We start from the raw sequence: 23204 nt of genomic DNA on the forward strand, positions 1-23204 counted from the left end.
GCCAAAAATTACACCGTGATCTTTATGACATTGAATTATAAACAACAGTGCCTTTCTTGACTGTAAGACTAGCGGTTGTGATATCTTATTCCAATGAGGGCTATCGCGTATGAATTCGCCGCTAGAGGCGCTAGTGTAGCGTGAGGTCTCCGAAATGTCAAATCTCATAGTTTTTGGGTGAGCTACGCGGGTTTATTTATAATTAGAATAATTTTTTGAATATTTTGCAATATCTGAAATGAATTATGGCAAATATGCGTTCCGGGGCAATGCATGTCTGTGTTTTGAGACAGTTTTGTCTTTCGGAAACCTTTTCCTTTTTTTCCGAACAAAACGGGGACTATGCAACACTGTGGCATGCTCGATATTTTTATGGTCCGGTTTTAAGGTGTATTAAATATGATTTTAATCTAAACTTCTCTATTTGTTTCATTCGAATAGACGGAGACGGCATCACATTTAACCGTCAGTTAACACTAATCAATGGATGGTGAAACAGCCCCTTAATCTTATAAAGTAGAGGTTATTACAGACCAAAAAATACATATTACAATACACAATTACAACAGAATTACAAATACCTACACTGACAAGCACACCTGCTGTTACTTGACTTGATGCAGTCGTATCCAACGGGTGAGAAAAGCGGAGTCCCAGCGGTTTACCAAAACACTCAGGATGCGGTTGGGGCTGTCGTAAAAAAATTGTAAAATCCCGGAATTTCAATTCAACTGTTTTATGTAATTATTTACGGGTGCGAAGCAGCGGACGAACTCCGTGAAAAAAAAAGGAGCTTATGTATTTCTGTACATAGATGCCCAGCTATCGATAGCCGTTTTAGGACACACACACACACACACACACACTAACACAAAAGTTCGCATTTATAATATTAAATAGGAGCCTTCTGAAATATTCCAAATAATATTACAAGCACCTAGTACAAATACTACTACTAGAGAAATTATGGAAAATGACCGACAAGAAAATAAAACAACCATCAAAATGTTTACTAACTTTAATTTCACAATAAAATTGCACAACAATTATTAATAAAATATAAAAATACAAAACGAGAGATCACATCAGCTAAGTGATTAATTACAAGTTATAAATTAAGGTTAGTTAAATAGTTAAATAATTAGGTAAATGCATGAAAATGGCGAGATGATTTCTCTTTTTTTTTCAAATCGAATTCATAGTCAAAATACCATATACGGGACTTATCACGCTATTTTTACACAAGTAATATTTACCTCGACGTTTCGGCAACGTTACAGTTGCCGTGGTCACGAGTAGACTGAAGTGTGGGGTGTCAAGTCTGCCTAGCAGCGCGAGTTCTTCGAACTACCCGCACTTGATCACTAATAGTACCGGCACTCGTATCACGACACACTGACACCCCACACTTCAGTCTACTCGTGACCACGGCAACTGTAACGTTGCCGAAACGTCGAGGTAAATATTACTTGTGTAAAAATAGCGTGATAAGACCCGTATATGGTATTTTGACTATGAGTGAGAATCACGAAAGTTTAAAACGTTAAATCGAATTCAGTCAGACACTGACATAATAACTAGCAGAACAAGACGCGATCAAGTGCCGGTATAAGTGAAGTCAAGTTCTTGAGCGACCAGGGTGGAATCTTTGTGCTATTAATGTCATGTTGACGTCTCATACTTTTTGTCTAGGAAATCATAGTGAAATTGATTGTTAAAAGGTTCCACCCTAAGTCGTGATTCAAATTGTTCGACTGTACATAAAAAGTAAAGTAGCCTATGTGTTTTTGCAGACTTGCAGCTTTTTACGTAGTTACATACTACATTTTATCCAAATCCGCCCAGTCGTTTTTGCGTGAAGGAGTATCAGACACACAAACTTTCACATTTATTTTATCTAAGTATATTAATAACAGTACCTACCTATACTTGGTTTGGATAGGCAATTAACTAAATATAAACAAAACAACGTCAACTGATGTCTTAAATATTGAAATTCCCCATTAAACTATCTAAACATTTACATTTCTGTATTGAAATACACTAGTCTAGTTTGTAATTACAATGGTAGATAAGTAAAATGTTTAAAATCCTTAAATGTACTAAATCTGGCAGCTGAAGTTTGTTTACATTTAGTTAAATACCTATCCAAATCAAGTATAGGCAAGGAATAGGTTTTGATCTACTACCTAGGTATTTATTACTCGTTAAATTTGTAACTGTCTCCCTTTACATTCGTTAACCATTTTGGCTATTGTTTGATTCTGACCAATGTCAAAAATTTGTACTTTATTAGAACTTCATATATCGCAAACGTATCCTTAGTGATCACACGGACAACTTTATTTATGTGATTATTATGTACATACACCTCTATAATTTAGCTTTCTAGTAAGTACAGTCAGGTGTAAAAATACGAAATTATCCAACGCTTCAAAAATATGATAAAAGTATGGAAACTCTTAATCCGACGTAATAAAGCGGTGGTATTTTAATTCGAATAGTAAAATGATTTTGCACTTGACTGTACTATGAATATGCGGGTAGGCAGGGATTATGTATGAGGGATGTTTTGAACTAGTTCTCCGTCGTAGCGGTTTGTTGATAATAGGTCGCGCTAGTCGCGTTTGCTCCCAGCGCGTTGTAGTTCATATGTTTGCCGCTAGAGAGAGCCACACGTACTCTAAACGGACTACAAGTCACGCTAGTTCCAGTTTCGTCTACTCGATACTAGATGGCGCTAGGCGCTTGCTACTTCAGTGATGACTGGTGACTTTTGTATTTTGAGGAATACGATTAAAAGTCGATATAGTTGTTTGGCGGGTTTAAAACTTGTCGCATCCAGGGCGCTGTGAGTTGTGCGTTGTGGTAGATGCCGGGTTGATGGTCAACGCCGCAGCCGAAACCGGCTGAAGTGATGCCGGCCAGGTAGTAGCGGCCGCTGTCGAAGACTATCAGGGGACCGCCGGAGTCACCTAGCAATGAAGAGGATATTTTTAACACTGACATTTATGATATACTGAGATATAGCTATTATTATCTAGTGTGTACGCAATTCGTGATCAAGTGTGGTGTGCTTGTAGCGGGCATATCTATCGCTCGGGACTAGTTTCACATGCACACGCTGCTAGGGTCTAGTACATTATCATCATCACTACCAACTTGGCCTATACACGTTTCGTTGCTGTCTCCCAGATTGAGAGTTGTAGAAAGAAAGAAAAGAAAAAAAAAAAATTATGACGGCCTAGTTTTCATCATCTTCACTGGGAACTTCATAATCTCCCGTCTATTCAGGACCATTTTTATCATCAGCATCGTCTTGTTAGCCGTAGGACGTCCACTGTTGGACATAGGCCTCCCCCATATACCTACAGTTGCTTCAGTTAGAAGCAACATGTAACCACCATGAACCCATTTTAACCAGGTCATCCGTCCATCTCGCTGGTGGACGTCCTCGAAGGACCGTTTTGCTATATTTGAATTATACCTAAGCAAGCATCCTGATGGCCGTCCGGGTGCCCCGCGCAGAGCATCTCCGAATGAATCTCGACTGATATTTGCTTGCTCTGGTGCCACTTTATGCACTGCTCGGTACCTGAAGATGAATGATGGTTCAAGATGTGGTTTGTTGCTGCGATATTAAATAGAAAAAGGTAATCATCTACCAGGTGTTACCTTGTGCAGGTCAATGTTTGAGTTGATGTCTTTGAAGATTTTTTTTTATATTTGAGAAATTGTTACCATACAACGATCGATGTTCAATACATGCCGTGTCAGTCAAAGGAGTGACTACTTCAGATTCTTATTTAGTTGACTCAAATCTAACGGTGTTATGAACTTACTCAGTATAGGCACAGTGGCAGACCTCAGCAGATTCGTCCCCGTATGCCCATTGCTGGTATCCGTCTTCCCCCATCCCGCGATGACGCCACTCTTCCCCCTTAGTTCCAGGGTTGGCTCCGGCAAGCAGATGGGCAGAATGTGGCTGGCATAAGCAATGGGGCGTGACAGCTTGAGTAAGGCCACGTCGTAACGGTCCGGTTGCGTCATTCGGAACTGGAAAAGTGGGTGAAGGATTTTCTGGACGACCCTGCAGAAAATCGTAGTAGAATCAATAAATAAATAAATATGATGGTATTATGATAGGTTTTTTTTTGGAGTCTTTTTGTACTTTTTATTTCAACTCCAAATTTGTTACTTTTACGGTCATCCCGTAAAACCATATCAAAAATAAAACTGAGACATGGATGCACAGAAAAACCAGAAAAAGAGACCAGCACTGGGAATCGAACCCAGGTCCTCAGCATTCAGTGCTCCGTGTTATAACCCCATACTCCACCGTGTGTGCATAGAAGAAATTTGTGTCTAGACTCCTGTCCAGCTGTGGTGTAGGGGTTATAGCACGCAGCACGGAATGCTGAGGGCCTGGGTTCGATTCCCAGCGCTGGTCTCTTTTTCTGGTTTATCTGTGCATCCATGTCTCAGTTTGTATTTTCGATAAATATCATGGGACAATTGACACCAATTGACCTAGTCCCATGCTAAGCAAAGCTTGTGTTATGGATACTAGGCAACAGATTAATATAGATAATAAATAGGTACACACTAAATGTCGAAAATCCGAGAAGAAACATCGTATTATTCATACAAATATTTGCCCCAGCCGGTGATCGAACCCGGGCCCTCAAGCTTCATAGTCAGGTTCTCTAATCGCTTGGCTATCCGGTCGTCAATCAATGAAACTGGATGGAACTAAAGTAATGCATAAAGAGACACTCTTTAGATTTTTATTTAGTAGTTCTGTGGTCCTCTTGATGGTAACTTGCGATTTAATACGACGAAAAGGCTTTGAAAACACTTGGTTAAGCTTTCATGCATCTAGGGCTTCAGCGTTAGAATGTTGTCCCCTTCGCTTCTCCAGTTGGCGTCGAAGAAGCTGGCTGAGGGATAATACCAGAATGTGGGCAGCAGAGTCTTCTTTTCTTAACAATGGTTTTTTTTTAATCTTTTTGTATTTTTTATTTCAATTACAAATTTTTACTTTTACGGTCATCCCGTAAAACCTAAATTGAAAATACAAACTCAAATATAGATACACAGAAAACCAGAAAAATAAGACCAGCACTGGAAATCGAGCCCAGGTCCTCGGCGTTCCGTGCCGCGTGCTATACCGCTACACCACTCCTGGACAACGGTACAGACACGAATATCCCCCATGCACCACATATCTCAGCTTGTTTGTTTCTTATTTACCACCAAGTAACATAGTTTTAGTGCTAGTTCTAGTCTTAGTTTTAGGTGGCACTTATGGAGCCAAAATAAACCTTTCTTCTTTCTTTCTTTCTTTATTTATTTAGCCACTTACTTCTTCTTTTCTTGGCAACCTTTCTTACATCTTGCTAACCCGCTTACCGAGCGTGGCGAGTATTGGCAACAAAACCAAAGCAACTGGAGGTCTATGTGGCAGGCTTATGTCCAACAGTGGATGTTCTACAGCTGATGTGATGATCATGATAATGGACTACAATTTAGGTATTAATGTTTCTTACCCAACTTTGAGCGCAGTGTCCGATCCAGCGCTAGTGTCGTGTGCGCCGAGCCACACGACAATGTCGCGCGGCCGGGCGCGGGACACGCAGTGCGCTGCCGTCGCTACGAACCAGTGCGACACTGACGACAAAAAGTTACACGGTTAGTTGCGACCACAGTGGAGTTGTCATAGCCCTAGAAAGCTGTCACCACGCTGTTTTGGGGTTGAGTCGTCATAAGGGCCAGGGTATTTGCTTTTATTTAATACTAGAGTCTACCCGCCGTTAGGGGTTCGCACGCCTAAACTATTCGATCTAGTAGTTTCAATTGGAATTCCGGGATTTTATACAACTCCTCTGGGAATTCCCAAAATTTAGATCGCTAACTATATAACTATCCATAATTTCAAGACTCTAAACCCAGCGGTTGAAATTTCAAGATTTTATCCATATCCCGTAAGAATATCGGGATAAAAAGTAGCTTATGTGTTATTCCAGACGTCCAGCTACCTACATCCCAAATTTCATGACTCAAAACCTAGCGGTTATTATTTTGAGATTTTATCCCTATCCCGTGGGAATATCGGGATAAAAGTAGCCTATAAGTTAATCCAGGGTATATATTACCTGTGTGAAAAATTTCAGTCATATCCGTTCAGTAGTTTTTGCGTGAAAGAGTAACGAACATACATCCAAACAAACATCCATCCATACAAACTTTCGCGTTTGTAATATTAGTAAGAAGTAAGATTTTACAAGGTGCTTTATGGGAGATGGGGTGTGTAGTCGGGAGAAATCATTATGAACGATGGGGAAGGGAGGAATCAGACAGTGCCGGACTCTCAGCGGCTAAAACACTCGGCTGTACGTCTCCAACTCCTTGGACTACCACGCTGTGTTACGATGGCTTGTTTTTTTTTATTCAGTAAATAGGCCTCAATGGGCACTCTTACACGTCATTTTTTTAACTACCAGCGCTTTCGGAAAGACCATCATTGCCAAGAAGAATGCGCCGCAAGAAACTTGGCAGTAAGTCATTTTTTTCAAAATAAAATAATTACAAATAAAATATTTAAAAACTACAGTATACAATTAAAAAAAAAATACAAAATAATAATAATACAGGGATGTATGGGGTCCCTTAGTTACAAAACTAGACACGAACTATATCTACGTTCAGTGGAAGTGTAGAATGCTTCCACCGTCAAATATACATTTCAGGTCAAGTAACCAATAAGCTTTTGGATCCCCCAAAGTTAGCTCACACGCACTTATGTTATGCTCTGAAAGCAGAGCGGTACCGAGGGCATGGTATTGCTTCCGTTCCCATAAGCTCTATGGGATCGTCTTGGGAACTTCGATACTTATATAAGATACTTGATAGGAAAATGTAAAAAAAATATATCATCATGGGACACTTGACACCAATTAGTAGTCCCAAACTAAGCAAAGTTTTTACAGTGGATACTAGGCAACGTTTAAACATACTTATATAGATAAATACATACTTAAATACATATAAACATCCAAAAACCGAAAACAAACATTCGTATTCATACAAATATCTGCCCCGGCCGGGAATCAAACCTGGGACCTCTAGCTTCGTAGTCAGGTTCTCTAATTTGCTCATCCGCTTGTCAAGGAAAGCGTAACCTGTCTTATAGACTGATTTAATTATGCAAAAGTATCATAGTTAAAAGTTTGCAGTACATAGTACCTAGGACTCCTCCGCATTGGAACTCTGAGATCCTCACGTGCGCTTGCCAGGGGAACTCCGCAAACCGCGCCTCGCGGCCTCCTGTGTATAAAAGCAGAAATCATCATAGTCATCAGCTGGAAGGCACCTGCCTGTTGATCAGAGGCTGTTGAATAACAACTTGCTGCCGGCATCTACCGATTGCCCACAACTCTTGCGATGACCTTGGTTCATAAAAGTCCTCACCAATGATCCTTTTCTGGAGCATTCTGCTAGCTGGCAGCCCACAGTCCACCTGTAAATAAAAAAAAAATGTTATCGGCCGTGGTGGCCGAGTGGTTTGACCTATGGCCTCTCAAGCAGAGGATCGTGGGTTCAAACCCCGGCTTGCACCTCTGAGTTTTTCGAGATACATAAGCGAAATTACATTTGAAATTTACCACGAGCTTTACGGTGAAGGAAAACATCGTGAAGAGACGTGCGCAAACCTGCGAAGCAATTTAATGGTGTGTGTGAAGTTCCCCATCCGCACTGGGCCCGCGTGGGAACTACGGCCCAAGCCCTCTCATTCTGAAAGGAGGCCTGTGCCCAGCAGTGGGACGTATATAGGCTGATATATGATTGTTTAAGAATCAAATTTACTACCACGTACAGCGATATTGTGAAATCAAATCCTGTCAGCGATATTTCTAACTACCATAAAAATTAAAGAAGAAATGTGTTGATCCCTCAAAGGACGATAATGGTATAGTGAGTCTTTTGGAGCTTTTGGTTTATAGGTACTAACTTAACATCAGGTGATCAACTTGCTCTTTTTCCTCCCGCTGTTGATAAAAATATTATTAACAACATTCAAAATAATTATCATCACTTTGGGTCATACTCGTAGTGTGAAAACTCGGCCAAAACGGTGAAAACGGTAGAAAACGTGCCTAGTGTAACCGTGTATCATTAACGACTTGGCGAGATGTCATGAGATTATGCTCGACCCCCCCCCCGTCACACGAGAGATTTTTCAAAATGCATATTTTTAATGTAAATAAGTTGTTAATGTAAATTTCAGCTGTTTTCACACAATTTTACACTGTTTATTGTTTAAAAATATAACGTTATATTTTCCGAGACCACCCTCCCCTCCACGTGAGTTTGGGTTTGGTTTTGATGGACCCCTGTAATTAATTAATGGATGTCCCCGTGTAAAAATCACCCCAACTCACCTGACTGGCATCATCGTCCACTCGCCGCCTGAACACATTATTGGGCACTACGTTGCGCTGTGGGACGCTGCGCAGGCGCGGTGGAGCCTTGTACCGCCACTCCGATGATACGCTGGATGAGCTGAAAAATGCAATACAAATAAATCTTTAGTCCATTTGTCGAAGGTAATTCATCTACTCGATACTAGATGGCGTTAGTTTCTTTCATGTAAGTGCCTGCCAACTTAAACTAGCAACAGGCATGTTTCTCTTCATTACACTTTCGTTACCACAAATTATTTAGGTACAATACAATCGCTTACTTAATTCTATCAAACGGTGTAGGATGAGGGTAGGTAAGTCATCTTTCATCATCATATTAGGCGTAGGACGTCCAGTGCTTTACTTAAGACTCCCCCATAGACCTCCAGTAGCTTGTTAGAAGCGGCCTGCATCCACCGTATGCCGCGGTTTTAGCCAGGTCATCTCGGGTCTCTCTCGGGTCAGGTCCATCTCGGTGGACGTCCTACGCCGCGCTTGTCGATCCACTGTCGATCCACGTTCCCCATTCGAGAACTTTTCGGCCTCAACGGCCATCTGTTCTCATTGCTATATGGCCTGCCCATTGTTACTTCAACAAGCTGATTCGCTTGCCTATGCCGCAGGGCAGACTACTATCTTGTATTGGTAATATTGTTGTCTTGCATTGTTTGTACTGTTGGCAATTCAATATTTTCTTTCTTTCTTTCTTTCTTTCTTTCTTTCTATGTCGGTAACCCTCGTTCTTCTACATATCTCCTCTTTTCTGCTTCGATCTCGTAGAGAAACCCCGAGCATTCTCCATAACTCGCTGAGCAACGAGGGTTTTTACAGAGGCGAATGATCGCTAGATGGCGTTAGTATCATCAGGTCCGTTTGACGTTTGCTTGCGATTGGCTCATTTAATTTTTTAACCAATAACGATATAGCCTACAATATAAAGTGAAGCACCAAGTCTCGGATCCATATGTCATCACTGGCAACACACTGATTGAAGACTGGTAAAAGTTCACCTATCCGATACTAGATGGCGCTACATATCTCACCTGTGATTGTCCTCCTGCTTACGTGCAACACAGCAAGCTAGCAACCATCCGCCCCCGCAGCCACGCGTCCTTGCTCCTCCACGCAGCCAGCATGTCAGCGCCAGGGAGCATTCGCGGGCTTCTCCACCGACGCTGCATGATAGGGGGTAGCCCAGCAGTGTTGCTAGCATACGGCTGGTGAGAGCTTGAAAAAAGGGATAAATGAGGGGGGAAGGCACTAGTCAAGGTCACTGGCAGTATTTTATCCTACTTGGCCCACTCTTCATACAGAGTTACTTATTCTGCATACATTTGAGTGCCAGATTTTTTACCGCCCAGTATTATTATAAATAGGAAAGTTTGTATGTGTGTATGTTTGTTACTCCTTTACGCTAAAACGGCTGGATGGATTTCGATGAAATTGGGTATGTAGATAGCTGAACATTCGGAATAACACATGGGCTACTTTTTATCCCGATATACCCAAAGGATTGGGATACAATTTTGAAATATTAATGGCTACGTTTAAAAACATGAAATTTGGCACAGCTGTACGTGCAACGTTAATGAAATCCGGGATGTAATTTTTGGGAATTCCCATGAGAATTTAGTCATCATCATCATCATTATATCATTATCTCAGCCATAGGACGTCCACTGTTGGACATAGGCCTCACCCATAGACCTCCAGTTGCTTCGGTTGGCAGGGGCTTGCATCCACCGTGAACCCGTGACTTTAACCAGGTTATACGTTCATCTCGTTGGTGGACGTCCTACGCTGCGTTTGCCGATCCGCGGTCTCCACTCGGGAACTTTTCAAAACTTTTTTCTTTCTTTTTCCTTTTCTTTTTGGAATTTAGTAAAATCCCGGAATTTCAACTCAATTGTCAACTGTCTTAATTTGGTTAGTTCCAATGGAATGCCGAAAGTTTCTCGATGAGAGCTACGGTATAGATATCGCTAGCGCCACTGCGTAAGTGGCTAAATAAGAAACAAACAAGCTGAGATATGTGGTGCATAGGGGAAATTCGTGTCTGTACTGTTGTCCAGCAGTGGTGTAGCGGTATAGCACACGGCACGGAATGCCGAGGACCTGGATTCGATTCCCAGTGCTGGTCTTATTTTTCTGGTTTTTCTGTGCATCTATATTTCAGTTTGTATTTTCAATTTAGGTTTTACGGGATGACCGTAAAAGTAAAAATTTGGAATTGAAATAAAAAATACAAAAAGATTCCAAAAAACCAATCTCAATTGTCAAATCTGGTTTAAGTTTAGTGGGAAAAACCTAGTATAGTAATTTATTAAACATAAAACTTACATTCAACTGCCTCCGCATGGCTCGTGACATTCAAAATCATCAACGGAATTAGGACCCCAGAACTCAGCCGCCATTTTGTTTTCTTCCGCCATCTTGTGAGCTCTAACACCTTCCCTCTACTTTGTCTATGACCTGTTTTAAGTTTTTCTTGTCCATGGCTTGGGTTATTTAGGTGGCCAGTATTTTTTTCTACTTGTTTATGAAGTTTGAAGTTCTTTTGTACATGGTTAGTGAAGTGGTTTGTTTCTTGTATGTGCTTCGAGCTATGATGGTTGTATGGGAGCCATGTCGAGCTCACCGCTGGCATGGTGTCGGTGTGTGGGTGTTCGATGACATATCGTCGTTGGCGGGTTGTGGTGAGGAGTTATACTGTAACAAATAAAAGGTATAACTTTTACTACTTCATTTTACAATGGAACCACTTGTTTGCAAGCTTATGTCATAAAAACCGGCAAGTGTTAGTCAGACTCGTGCAGCGAGGGTTCCGTACTTCCTATGTAGGTATGTAAATAGTTCGTCTATCACAGAAATCGGAGAATGAAGTTTTTTTTTCGTTTTTGTGAACATGTGACGTTCGTTCGTGTGAACTAAAAAGATAAATAATTGCAACTTGAAAATACCTAAGCGCTTACCTACTGTCACAGGATAGATAGTACATACAAGTAAGTAGTACCGTCTAAAAAAAAACACATATCTTTCTCATTTAAACATATTTTTTATTGATGAGGCCTGGATACACATACCTTTTTCATTTACCCGGGAAACCCCTGAGTAAAATTTTGTGACCCCCTGAGTTGCAACCCACAGTTTTAAAAACACTGCCATAATCGTTCCGTTTTTTTGAAGTACGGAACCCCAAAACCCCTCTCTGGCTACTGAACTCTAAAGAGTGATATCTAAGTTTTAGTAGAAACCCCCCATTTAACCGGTGAAATGCGAGCCCCCTTCCAGCGATTAGTGGCGAAAGCTGCACGCTCCGCCGCGCTTGTGGGCCGCGACCCGGCTAATCAATGCAACACTAATTGAGTTTACAGACAGACAGATGTGGAGGAATGATAGATACATAATATTTATTATCTTGTTCAGTGCGGATTCGGAACTTCACACACACCATTGAATTGTTTCCCCGGTGTGTGCAGGTTTACTCACGATGTTTACCTTCACAAATCGAATGTTATATCGCTCATAATATAACCTCATAATATAAACTTCAAGTTTCTTTTATGTCGGGATTAATCCTCAGCTTCAGCTTATATATTTTTTTCTGAACTTTCATAAAACAAATCTCTAACCTAAACTACTGTGTTCTACAAAACATAAGCAAATATGTATACTTACTGAGAAAAAAATTGAATTCGAAGAAAATTTAGAGTTGGGAAATAAAACAGTTTGGCAAATGAAATATTTGGGAATAATATTTCTGCGAAAGGAAGGATACCAATTAAGGCTACTATAAATAGTACCAATAGTAGAATCCGGTTATAACGACGGCCAGGAAGGTGATATTACGCCGTACTAAACGAACGGATGTACTTTCATGGTGGCTAATATTAAAACCAAACATAGGTACGCCTACGCCTACACTTACGTCGCTAAAAACGGTTGGTTGTAAGTGCGAAGTCGTACTAAACGGGCTACCCTGTAAGTGAGATTAACTTCGATCAACAATTTTAATGTTGAAAAAAAAAATTTTTGCTAAGTGTAGGGTCACTCTGCATTTAAAGGCGTGGACATTTTACTTCAATAGATAGGTATAATGTGAACGAGCCTTATCAATCACTGAGGGCGTAGAGTTGGTCCCGCTATTGTCTCCAAAATCACCCAGTTTTAAAACTTTATATAACTTGAAGTGTACAACGACTCGCACTTGACTAGTTTTTTCTATCTGATATCCGTGTACAGTCACCTTACATTAACATATGCCATAGCAAAGCGCGCAAACATATCTGACACGTCCTACCGTAAATAAATAAAGCACGTATCACATATTTATGAACACTTTATTGTGTCAGACTTTAATGCAGGTGACTTTAATTGACGGCCAAGGACTTTAATTGACGAGCCACCTGGAACCATTTCACAGTAAACGTCATAGTGTCATCACATTAATTAACGAGGAAAATCGTTAAAATACGATGTTTCCAAAAATACCAGCGCACGGCAGCGCACAGTGAAACTTAAGTAAACGATAGAACGAAATTTCTTCCGTAGTGTTGTCGCGGCCGTTAATAAATGGCATCCTTGTCTATTTATGAATGCATTTTGCAAATAAGCAAGCCAGATATAGGTCTAACGGTTTATATTTATTAGTGAAATACGACACCCGCCAACGACCGGGAGCCGGTCGCTTGCCACTCACGGGTTTTTGACAGGCTGCCGGGAGCCGGTCGCGTGCCAAACAAGGGTGTGCCGGGACCCGGACGCTTGCCACTCAATGACTTTTGCCTTAAAAAGGTTTAATGGTGGCTCATGTATTACTTCCATGACCGTACACTTAAAAAATTAAATCGTGGTTTTCATTGACGTTACATTAAAAACAATCATGTCAAATTTCATGACTCTAAGCCCAACGGTTGTTAGTTCGAGTCCTGCTATCTACATACCAAATTTTATCCAAATCCGTCCAGTTGTTTCAGCGTGAAGGAGTAAAAAACATAGTCACTCATAAACTTTCGCATTTGTAATACATATTAGTAGAATATAACTGACAATACTGACTAGTGGTTTGACCTATCGCCTCTCAAGCAGAGGGTCGTGGGTTCAAACCCCGGCTCGCACCTCTGAATTTTTCGAAATTCACGTGCGGAATTACATTTGAAATTTACCACGAGCTTTGCGGTGAAGGAAAACATCGTGAGGAAACCTGCACAAACCTGCGAAGCAATTCAATGGTGCGTGTGAAGTTCCCAATCCGCACTGGGCCCGCGTGGGAACTACGGCCCAAGCCCTCTTGTTCTGAGAGGAGGCCTGTGCCCAGCAGTGGGACGTATATAGGCTGGGATGATGATGATGATGATGAACTGACAATAGATGAAAAATCTGTTAAAGCCATTAGGCAACAAGTAAAATTTATAGAAAACACGTCTTTGTTTCACTTGAAAGGCATTCGTTTTAAAGCTATTGTCATGTTAATGCAGACGAACATACACACTTTCGAAAAAGTTGAGTACAAAGTAAATTATCGCTTGGAATTTTTCTATGCATGTTTTTTTAAATACTTAAAGTATGTGATTAGGTACCTACATATATGTAAATGCAGCCAGCCCTATGGGCATTCTTCCGCAGAGCTTTCGGGGGGACTTAGGCGAATTGTAATATAATAAGTTTATTTTTAGGATAGTTTTATTTTTAGATAGGAAAACCATGAAATCTTAAAGTATTTTAATTATTTACCTCATACACGTAGTAAGCACGTAGTTATATCGCATCTCAGAAAGGAGTCTGCATAACAAAAACGTGCAAATTGCAATCGTCTTATCTAAATAGTAATACGTTATTTTAATGGATTAATTAAATGACGTCAATGATAATTATTACCTTACTTAAATAAGTAGGTAAACAGATGGGTCTTTGAGTTATTTATTTATTCCTCTTAATGGCGGCCATAAGGCTTGGGCCAACGTCAGTTAAATTAAAGATAAATATATATTCTTCTTATTCACGTTGTACGGTGATTGTAGTTTTTGCAACTTGATAGCAAAATTCCAGAAACCACGCGGAGACCACTTGCGCATTAAAAAATGTCAGACACGAGAGCAATATAGAATTTTGTGATCACTGTTCACTGTTAAGGTTAATCGCCGCATAAAACACCATCAAAATTATACTTCAACTAGCCAAAGAAGCAGAAATACCAAAATTAGATATCGTCTACATCCGCCATGTTCGAATGCTACAAATCGAATCATGGGTCTTTGAGTAAAAGTGCTAAGTTGACCCATTGAATTTATAAGTCCAGATTTTGTGGTTTTCCTTTCATTTAATTTATCAAGTTTGTTAGAGAGATGTGTGTGTGTGTGTGGGAGATATAAGGATGTGTGTGTGTCCGTGTGTTAGAATGAACTTACGAGCCATGTATACATCCCTTGAGTGATTTGAAAACCTATTTAACAAATGTTTTGTTTAATTTGTCTTAACGTATTTAGACAACCCTATCAAAATAGTTAACAATTTTGCACGTTCTTCGGAAGCGCTGTCTCCGTTCTTTTTATTTACTCCTCTGAAATTACATTTGAAATTTTCCTCGAAGGAAAACATAGTGAGGAATTTTATTTGTGTGTCTTCCGTATTAGTGAATAAATGTCTTGTTTTTCTTTCTAAATCTGCATATTACGAATTCTATGGCGTGCGTGAAGTTCGTAATCCGCACTTGGTTCGCATGGATACTATGGCCCTAGCCTTGTCATTCTGAGAGGAGGCTTGTGTCCAGCAGGGCTACTACGAAACTCGAAATTCGGAGTTCGTATCGTACCGTCCCTCTCGCTCTCGTATTAAATAGTATAAGTGTCAGAGGGACCGCACGACACGAACTTCGAGTTTCGAGTTTCGTAGTAGCCCTGCTGCTGTGGAACGTATATAGGCTGGGATGATGATGACGATGATGATGATGATGAATCCTATAAGGCGTTCAAAGCTTAAAATAAGTCTTAAACTAGGCCATACGACGGAATATATATTGCAGCTATACACAAAGACATCTTCAAAACATTTCTCCACCGATCGAGCTCCGTACCTTTCACTTTTATATCTAAAAACACTTTCGCTCACACTAAAACAGTTTTATCACTAAAAAAAAAAAACTTTTTTTGTTAATTTTTTCGAAGTGATATTTACGCGATTGTTAAAAAAAGTGTCAAACTTCACAAACGAGCTAATCACTAGCACTGCAGTATCACTTTTTACAACACTTTTTTTTTATAAATAAAAAAATGATACAAAAAATTTGAACGTCAATTTTTTTGATCACCGCACAAAATAAATTGACAGCGGACTTTTTTTAATTCAACTCTCGAGCCGTGGTCAAGATTCAGCGCCTCAAAGCGAACTGTTCTTGGTTTCTCTAAACCAGTAGTTAAGCCGGTTGCACACGACGCGCGTCACGATTATAATACAGTACACCACCAATTTAAACATGCCGCCGATCAAAGCGCCACTATCCATACAAAAACTGAAAAATGTATAAGGAATTGCTAGTTCCAATTTCATCCGTTGTAGCATTAAGTTCGTAGTAAAAGTTTTTCCTTTGGAAAAATCTTAAACCCAGCTTGGGTAAAGCGTTTGGATATGTATTTAATTTTTAATTTATTTATATTAAGTTTGGTTTGGTTATGAATAAAATATGATATTAAATTTCAATGTCGGGGCAAAGGAAGTGAAATTATCGAAAGTGGCCGAAGGTGACTAATTTGATTGCGTGTTTTGCTTTTAGAAATGGAGAATCGAGTTCTATGTTTAAGGATTTTAGCTTGTTAATAATACGGTGTTTTGATCATAACTGATAGAGTTTAGCAAGCTACCAATAAAACAGTAAGATTTCTGTAACACTATTGAATATATTTAGCTGGTAGTTCTATTTACTTGACATACCCAACTGACATAACAGAAAATCTTCTAAACAAACCATAGATGAAACTAAATACTACAAACCTCTTTCATGTAAAATTACAATCCTAACACTCCCACTAATTTTACATCAAGTAAATAAAACATATTGACAATGTATTCTTCTAATGAAAAACAACAATAAAATATAAGGTAAAACACAATCCAGTTAGGTATGGACAAAACTGACCTCCCACTATTTAATTAGACCCATTCGTCGTTAAACATAAAACTCGGTTTCTATTAATAGAGAACTTTTGACAAGGAAGTGCTTTTGTTAAAAAATCTGCCAACTGGCTAGAGCTTTCAATGTATTCTACTGTCAATGTTCCTTGCTCAACCTTTTCTCTAATAAACTTGTACCTTACATCAATGTGTTTTGATCTCTGGTGATATACCGGATTGCAAATTAATCGTATAGCGGCTTGATTATCTACAAAAAGCTTTATAGAATTTTGGGGCTCTCCTAACTCATACAAGAACTGCTTGAGCCATAGGAGTTCCTTTGTGGCATCGCAAGCAGCCATGAACTCAGCTTCCATAGTGGATAACGCAATGGTTTGCTGCTTACGGCTTGTCCAAGTGATTGGTCCATTATTCATTAAAAACAAATAACCGGTTGTTGACTTCCTTGACTCTACGTCACTAGCATAATCTGAATCTGAGTAACCCACTAGATCAGCATTTCCTTTATACTCTATTCCAAAATGTCTTGTTCCAATTAAATACTGAATTATTTGCTTAACTGCTTTCACGTGATTAGAGTTCGGGTTATTAACATACCGGCAAACTAAATTTACGGCATACGAGATATCTGGTCGTGAGACTAAAGCCAAAAACAGCAAAGAACCTACTGCCTCCCTGTAAGGAAAACTGACAGACTCTTTCTCTTCTCCATCTGAGCTTTTCAATACAACATTGCAATCTATAGGCGTAGAGCAAGCACTAGCACCAGACATATTGAACTTTTTTATAATCTGGTCTATATAATTTGTTTGACTTACACGGATAGACTTTTCAGTTCTCCTTATCTCTAATCCAACATAGCAATTCAAGTCTAGAACTTTTATATCAAAAGTTGTTTTAAGTGACTTAATAACAAAATCAAGGGTATCATTATTTGAAGCAAATATCAGCCCGTCATCTACGTAAAGTATTAACAACACCCTTTCATTATTAAGACGACTGCTGAATACACAACTATCTGAGTCCAGTTGTAAAAACCCGAATGATTTCAGAAAGCTGGTGAACTTAATGTTCCAACACCGAGGCGCTTGTTTGAGTCCATACAGAGATTTATTAAGTTTGCACACTTTACCAGCTTCAGCATACACTCCTTTTGGAATCTCCATCACAATATCTTCTTCGAGGTCTCCATACAGGAATGCTGTCTTTACATCGAATTGTACTATTTCGTAATTATATTTGGCAGCCATGCTTAATAACATTCTGATTGAATCATATCTAGTTGTTGGCGCAAATGTCTCAGAATAGTCAATGTCCTTAACTTGACTAAACCCTCTAGCACACAGTCGTGCTTTATATTTCTCGACTTTACCGTCTTTATTCTTCTTAATTTTAAAAATCCACTTTGACGTAATTGCTTTTTTATCAGTTTTGTCTATGATAGTCCACGTATTATTTTCTTCATGAGCTTTAAGCTCTTCTTTGATTGCTGCTAACCATTTGTCAGACTCTTTGCATTTTATCGCCTCGTCATAAGTGGGCGGTTCGTAGGACTCAATCAAATTAGCCTCATAATTTATGGGCCTTCTAGGTCGTAGAGTCATTGTAGGAACGCCTGGCGCGTCACGTACTGCTTGAGGAGGTTCATAATTCAAGTCACTTTCATCACTGCTTCTTAAACTCTCATAACTAGTGTCACCTTCCTCTTGTGACTGTGGGCTTGACGGCTCTTCTAAAGTTGGATTTTGCTCTGAGGTCTTATCACAAGAAGATTCACCAAACTCAATTGTAACAGGTTCCTTACTGAAAGAAACATCAGTAGTTTCGTCAAAAGTTACATCGCGAGAAATTCTTACTTTATTTGTGTCAGGGTCAAACATTCTATAGTTTTGATTTTCATAACCTACTAAAATCATCTTTTGGCTTTTCTTCTCCCATTTTGTTCTACATGCGTCTGGAATATGAACATAACCAATTGATCCAAATATTTTCAGATGTTGTAAATTTGGTTTTTCACTCGACCAGATTTCAACTGGTGATATATTCGGGGTCTGGCTAGAAGATGTCCTGTTCAACAGATACACCGCACAACCCACGGCTTCTGCCCACAGATTCATGGGCAAACTGCGTCCATAAAGCATTGTACGAGCACTTTCAACAATCGTGCGTAATTCTCTCTCTGCCCGTCCATTTTGCTGAGGTGTGTACGGTGCAGTACACTCGTGCACAATTCCATTTTGATTAAGAAATTCTTTAAAATTATTATTGACATACTCTGTGCCATTATCAGAGTGTAAGATGCCTACGTTATGACCAAATTTGTTAAGTACAATAGCGTTAAATGTTTTAAAATGATCCAACACCTCAGTTTTGTGCCTCATGAAGCAAACATACAAGTAACTCGAAGCTGCATCTTTAAAAAGGACAAAATATCTCATACCTTGCACCGAAGACTCACTCATAGGCCCGCAGACATCGCTGTAGACCAGGTCTCCCGGGCCGAGCTCACCTCGATGAGAACTACGGAATGGAATACGGGTTTGCTTTCCATACATGCAAGCTTCACAAACAAATTTTTCTAAATCATTCTCGTTGCACTGAAGCTGTCCATTTTTAATCATATTTCTTATTTCTTTCACATTTAAGTGTCCAAGTCTTTCATGCCAAACCTTCAAACTTCCTTCTGAGGCTTGAACTGTATTACAACTTGCACTGATAACTGTTTTAAAATTCATTTCATAAAGATTATTCGACTTTTGAGTTGCAGTTAAAACTATTTCATCGTCTTTATAGATCAGTGCAGATATGTCTTTCTTCAGTATTACAAAACCTAAACGCATGGCGGCTCCTTCAGAGAATAAGTTCCTGCGAAGTTCTGGTATATACAAAACTTCTTTTAAAATATTAGTCTCCCATTGTCCATTAAGACATTTCTTTATCAGCACTGTGCCAATGCCTTTTACTTTAAGTTCGAGTTGATTCCCTAATTTCACCATTCTGTTGCAACCACTGCTATATTCTTGCAGATGCAGGAAGAAATCCTTTCTATAGGTCATGTGTACAGATGCTCCACTATCTAGTAACCAAACATCATCATTACAATCAGTGGCAGCACAGGCATTCTCAACTACATGGAATGCTACCATGTTACTCTTGTTGTCTTGATTGGAATTGAAAGGTCTCGGTCCTGGTTTCCTTGCACGACAATCTCTAGCAAAATGGCCGCGCTTATTGCAATTATAGCAGACAAAGCGTTGACGAGTATTCGCAGCGTCATCATGACTCTGTTTCTGTTTCTCCTGGGCCGTCACAAGGGCCACTTCGTTTTGTTCTTCAGCTGTCAGACTGGCTTCTTCATCCATGAGTCGAGCAGTGAGGTTGTGAATTGTTTGCTGAGTTTTCTCAAGCGACATCCACGCCTGTCTTAGGGAGCGGTACTTTGACGGTAAAGTACTAATAATTTTAGTAATAATAGCAGTCTCGCTTATTGTTTCACCACTATCCTTAAGCTGTTGTGCCAGGCTCTCGACTTTAGAAATATGTTGTGCTACACCATCTGACAGATTCATCTTGTAGTTATAGAATCTCTCATGGACCAACATTTTGTTGAATTCGGACTTTTGCTCATAAATCGATTCAAGCTTATCCATAATTTGCTTAGCATTCTCGCAATTTTCAATTAGCGCAATTTGTCTGTAATCCATTGCAGACGTTATAATAAACATCGCCGCGCCGTCATTTTTCTTCCACTCTTCAATTTCTTTCGTATCTTTCGGTTTCTCCATACTAATGTCTATACCCTTTGCTCGTAATGCGCATTTAATTTGGAACCTCCACTGACGAAATTTTTTTCCATCAAAGCGCTCTACATTCATTTTTAATCCTGAAACTTCCATTTTCACCATTGACAGGAAAAAAAAAATCACTTCATATTTCACTTTATTTTATACCGAGATAAATATACTTCACTGCTCTTTACTAGTTTTATTGATGCTGGGCCACATAACCTGATAGAGTTTAGCAAGCTACCAATAAAACAGTAAGATTTCTGTAACACTATTGAATATATTTAGCTGGTAGTTCTATTTACTTGACATACCCAACTGACATAACAGAAAATCTTCTAAACAAACCATAGATGAAACTAAATACTACAAACCTCTTTCATGTAAAATTACAATCCTAACAATAACATAACATAAACGTTAGTTGGAATTCTTTTTAATTATAAATATAATATAGGCTTGTGTTCGACAACAATCACGTCTGATGGTAAGTGAAGATGTAGAGTTGTAAATATTAAAAGCTTTTATCTAACTTACAATGTAAGGCAGCCCATTGCTTACCTTGTAATTTTCTGTGTACCTGTTTTCTGTATCGCTTACTGTTTTTGGTGTAAAATAAAGAGTAATTTTAGGTATGTTTAATGTACCTATGTACGTGCGGGTCAAATCTTGCAAGTTAAATTTGACCTACTTATAGTAGTCGGATTGTCTTGAAATTTGGCATACTTATTAAAATGTCAATGGCGTGACAATAAAATAATCTGGTAAGGACATCCTGGCAGTCCGGCAGGATTGTCTCCGCAGGACATAACTCCTTAACGGTTAATGGCATCGACTTGAAATTTGGTATGCAAATGTAGTTAGGGGGACAATGCAAGTACAATCAAGAAAAAAGCTCGTTTTAAAAATGAAATTTTTACCAAAACTTATTTTAATTTGTTTTTGGGAATTTTTCTTGGAAATAAATCAGAAAACCGTTTGTAAGAAAGTATTTTTTTATTCGACTGGATGGCAAACGAGCAAATGATGGTAAGTGATGGTGATGGTAAGAGATCACCACCGCCCATAAACATCTGCAAGTTACAGTTACATCTAAACAACTATGTTTTCAGTTATAGTGGTCATTTTTCCCATAATTAAGTAAATGTGTTAAGAGTATAAATAAAAAGCAATTTTAGTTTTACAGATTAATCAATAAGTCAGTAAGTTTTAGTTTTTTTTTTAATATAATTCTTCACGCTAAATCAGCTGCAGAATATTTGTTATTTGTTGTAATCGGGAAAAGGGAAGCCTTTGCCCAGCTGTGGGACATCCTACGGGTTACATAACAAAAAACATTTTCCTCTGAGATCAAGATAAACGCGTGTAGAATCTGGAAATCTCAACCGATAACAAATAAATAAAAATCATTTATTATCAGACGTTTAACGTCGTTAGATATACAACATGTATTACAAGTAAACAAGAGCGTGTCGAACACGCCCAAAATAGGGTTCCGTAGCCATTACAAAAATAATAAGTAATATTTATCTAAGGATTTCGTATTTTATACGGAATCTTCCAAGTTTAGGTATATTTTATACCTTAGGCTGCTATTTACTCATAAACTACTAATAATTCTCAAGCAAACGTAGCCGTTATAGTTTTCCTTGAAAGTTTGATATACTTACTACTAATTAATTTTTCCACCCACCGGTTTAGATTTTAGAGGGGGGGGACGCTCGATTTTAATGAAAATTTGCACTTTAAAGTTGAATATTTCGCAAACACATCACTGAATCGAAAAATCGTCTTAGCAAACCCCTAATGGTTATTTAAAAGTCCTATCCAACGATACCCTACACTATAGAGTTGGATGAGAAAAAAAAATCACCCCCCCTTTACGTCTATGGGAGGTACCCTAAAAAAATTTTTTTTTAACTTTTAATTATACCATTTCGATGGCAGCAAAGTAGATACGGACATCTACATTTTTCCAAAAATGCTTTTTTTACAAAAAATAACTTATTTCAACCATATCTATAAGTCTGTTAAAAAAATATTTCAAATTTCAAAATAATGAAGAAAATTTGGCACGTAAAAGAAAACATCTACACTAGCTTTTGAAAAAACATCGCAGTAGAAACGGACATTTGAATTTATCCGCTTTTACTTCGGAGCTTTGACAGGATGCTTGTGACGTCAATAAAGTCACATGCCACTTGTCCGTTTATACGTCATACTTTTTGCATATGTCTCAATCTACAAATTTATTATTTCTAATTTCTATGAGGAAATTATTTGTTTTTTCTTAAAATATTTAAACAAATAGATATATTACTTAACATTGGTTTCATACACTTGTTTTTTTTTTTTATTTAGACAGCAAATGAATTAAAATTCTTAACCTAAGTAAGTACTTAAGTTTCTATTGCTTGCAGCTTACCGCCTGAACAGATTTTGACTGATGATGACGAGCAATCTGTTTTTTCCTAATAGGTATATAAGTAGTAGGTAGAATATCGATTATACTATTCATCATCAGCCAATAGCAGTCCGGACATAGGCCTCCCCCATAGACCGCCATTGCGCCCTGTCTTCGGCTAGACACATCCAGCTTTTACCACCAGCCTTTCGCAGATCGTCCCTCTACCTGAACGGAGGGCGTCTTGGACTACGTTTGCCGAGACGCGGTCTCCACTCAATATCTTCAGCGGTTGTCGGTGCTTCAACAGATATGACCCAGCCCACTGCCACTTCAAGTTGTTAATTCTATGAACTATGTCGATGACCTTAGTTCTGTGTCGGATAGTCTCGTTGCGGATTTTATCCTTCAGAAAAACTCCGAGCA

General features: G+C 39.0%; 1 protein-coding gene across 1 annotated transcript; it reads right to left on the bottom strand.

Annotated features, from left to right (window-relative positions):
- Positions 1 to 1609: 1609 nt before the first annotated feature.
- On the bottom strand, positions 1610 to 15836 carry LOC141443626 (serine protease 33). Its single transcript, XM_074108966.1, has 10 exons — positions 15535 to 15836; positions 10803 to 11171; positions 9506 to 9689; positions 8442 to 8562; positions 7471 to 7519; positions 7246 to 7326; positions 5550 to 5670; positions 3843 to 4090; positions 3488 to 3595; positions 1610 to 2975 (listed from the first exon to the last, which is right to left on the bottom strand). Exons 2-10 carry the CDS (start codon positions 11107 to 11109, stop codon positions 2797 to 2799), a joined length of 1398 nt encoding a protein of 465 aa, XP_073965067.1. The 5' UTR covers positions 11110 to 11171; positions 15535 to 15836; the 3' UTR covers positions 1610 to 2796.
- Positions 15837 to 23204: the final 7368 nt, after the last annotated feature.

This window comes from Choristoneura fumiferana, chromosome 27 (genome assembly GCF_025370935.1).
Source record: "Choristoneura fumiferana chromosome 27, NRCan_CFum_1, whole genome shotgun sequence".
In the NCBI taxonomy this organism is placed as follows: domain Eukaryota; kingdom Metazoa; phylum Arthropoda; class Insecta; order Lepidoptera; family Tortricidae; genus Choristoneura; species Choristoneura fumiferana.

Bases quoted from the DNA above. Each gene is read 5' to 3' on its own strand.
- LOC141443626 (XM_074108966.1), bottom strand. From the start codon at position 11,109: ATGCCAGCGGTGAGCTCGACATGGCTCCCATACAACCATCATAGCTCG. The intron at 8,563-9,505 runs GTGAGATATGTA...TGCATTTTTCAG, and splicing joins AAGCAGGAGGACAATCACAG to CTCATCCAGCGTATCATCGG. The intron at 2,976-3,487 runs GTATAATTCAAA...CTTCATTGCTAG, and splicing joins CCATCAGGATGCTTGCTTAG to GTGACTCCGGCGGTCCCCTG.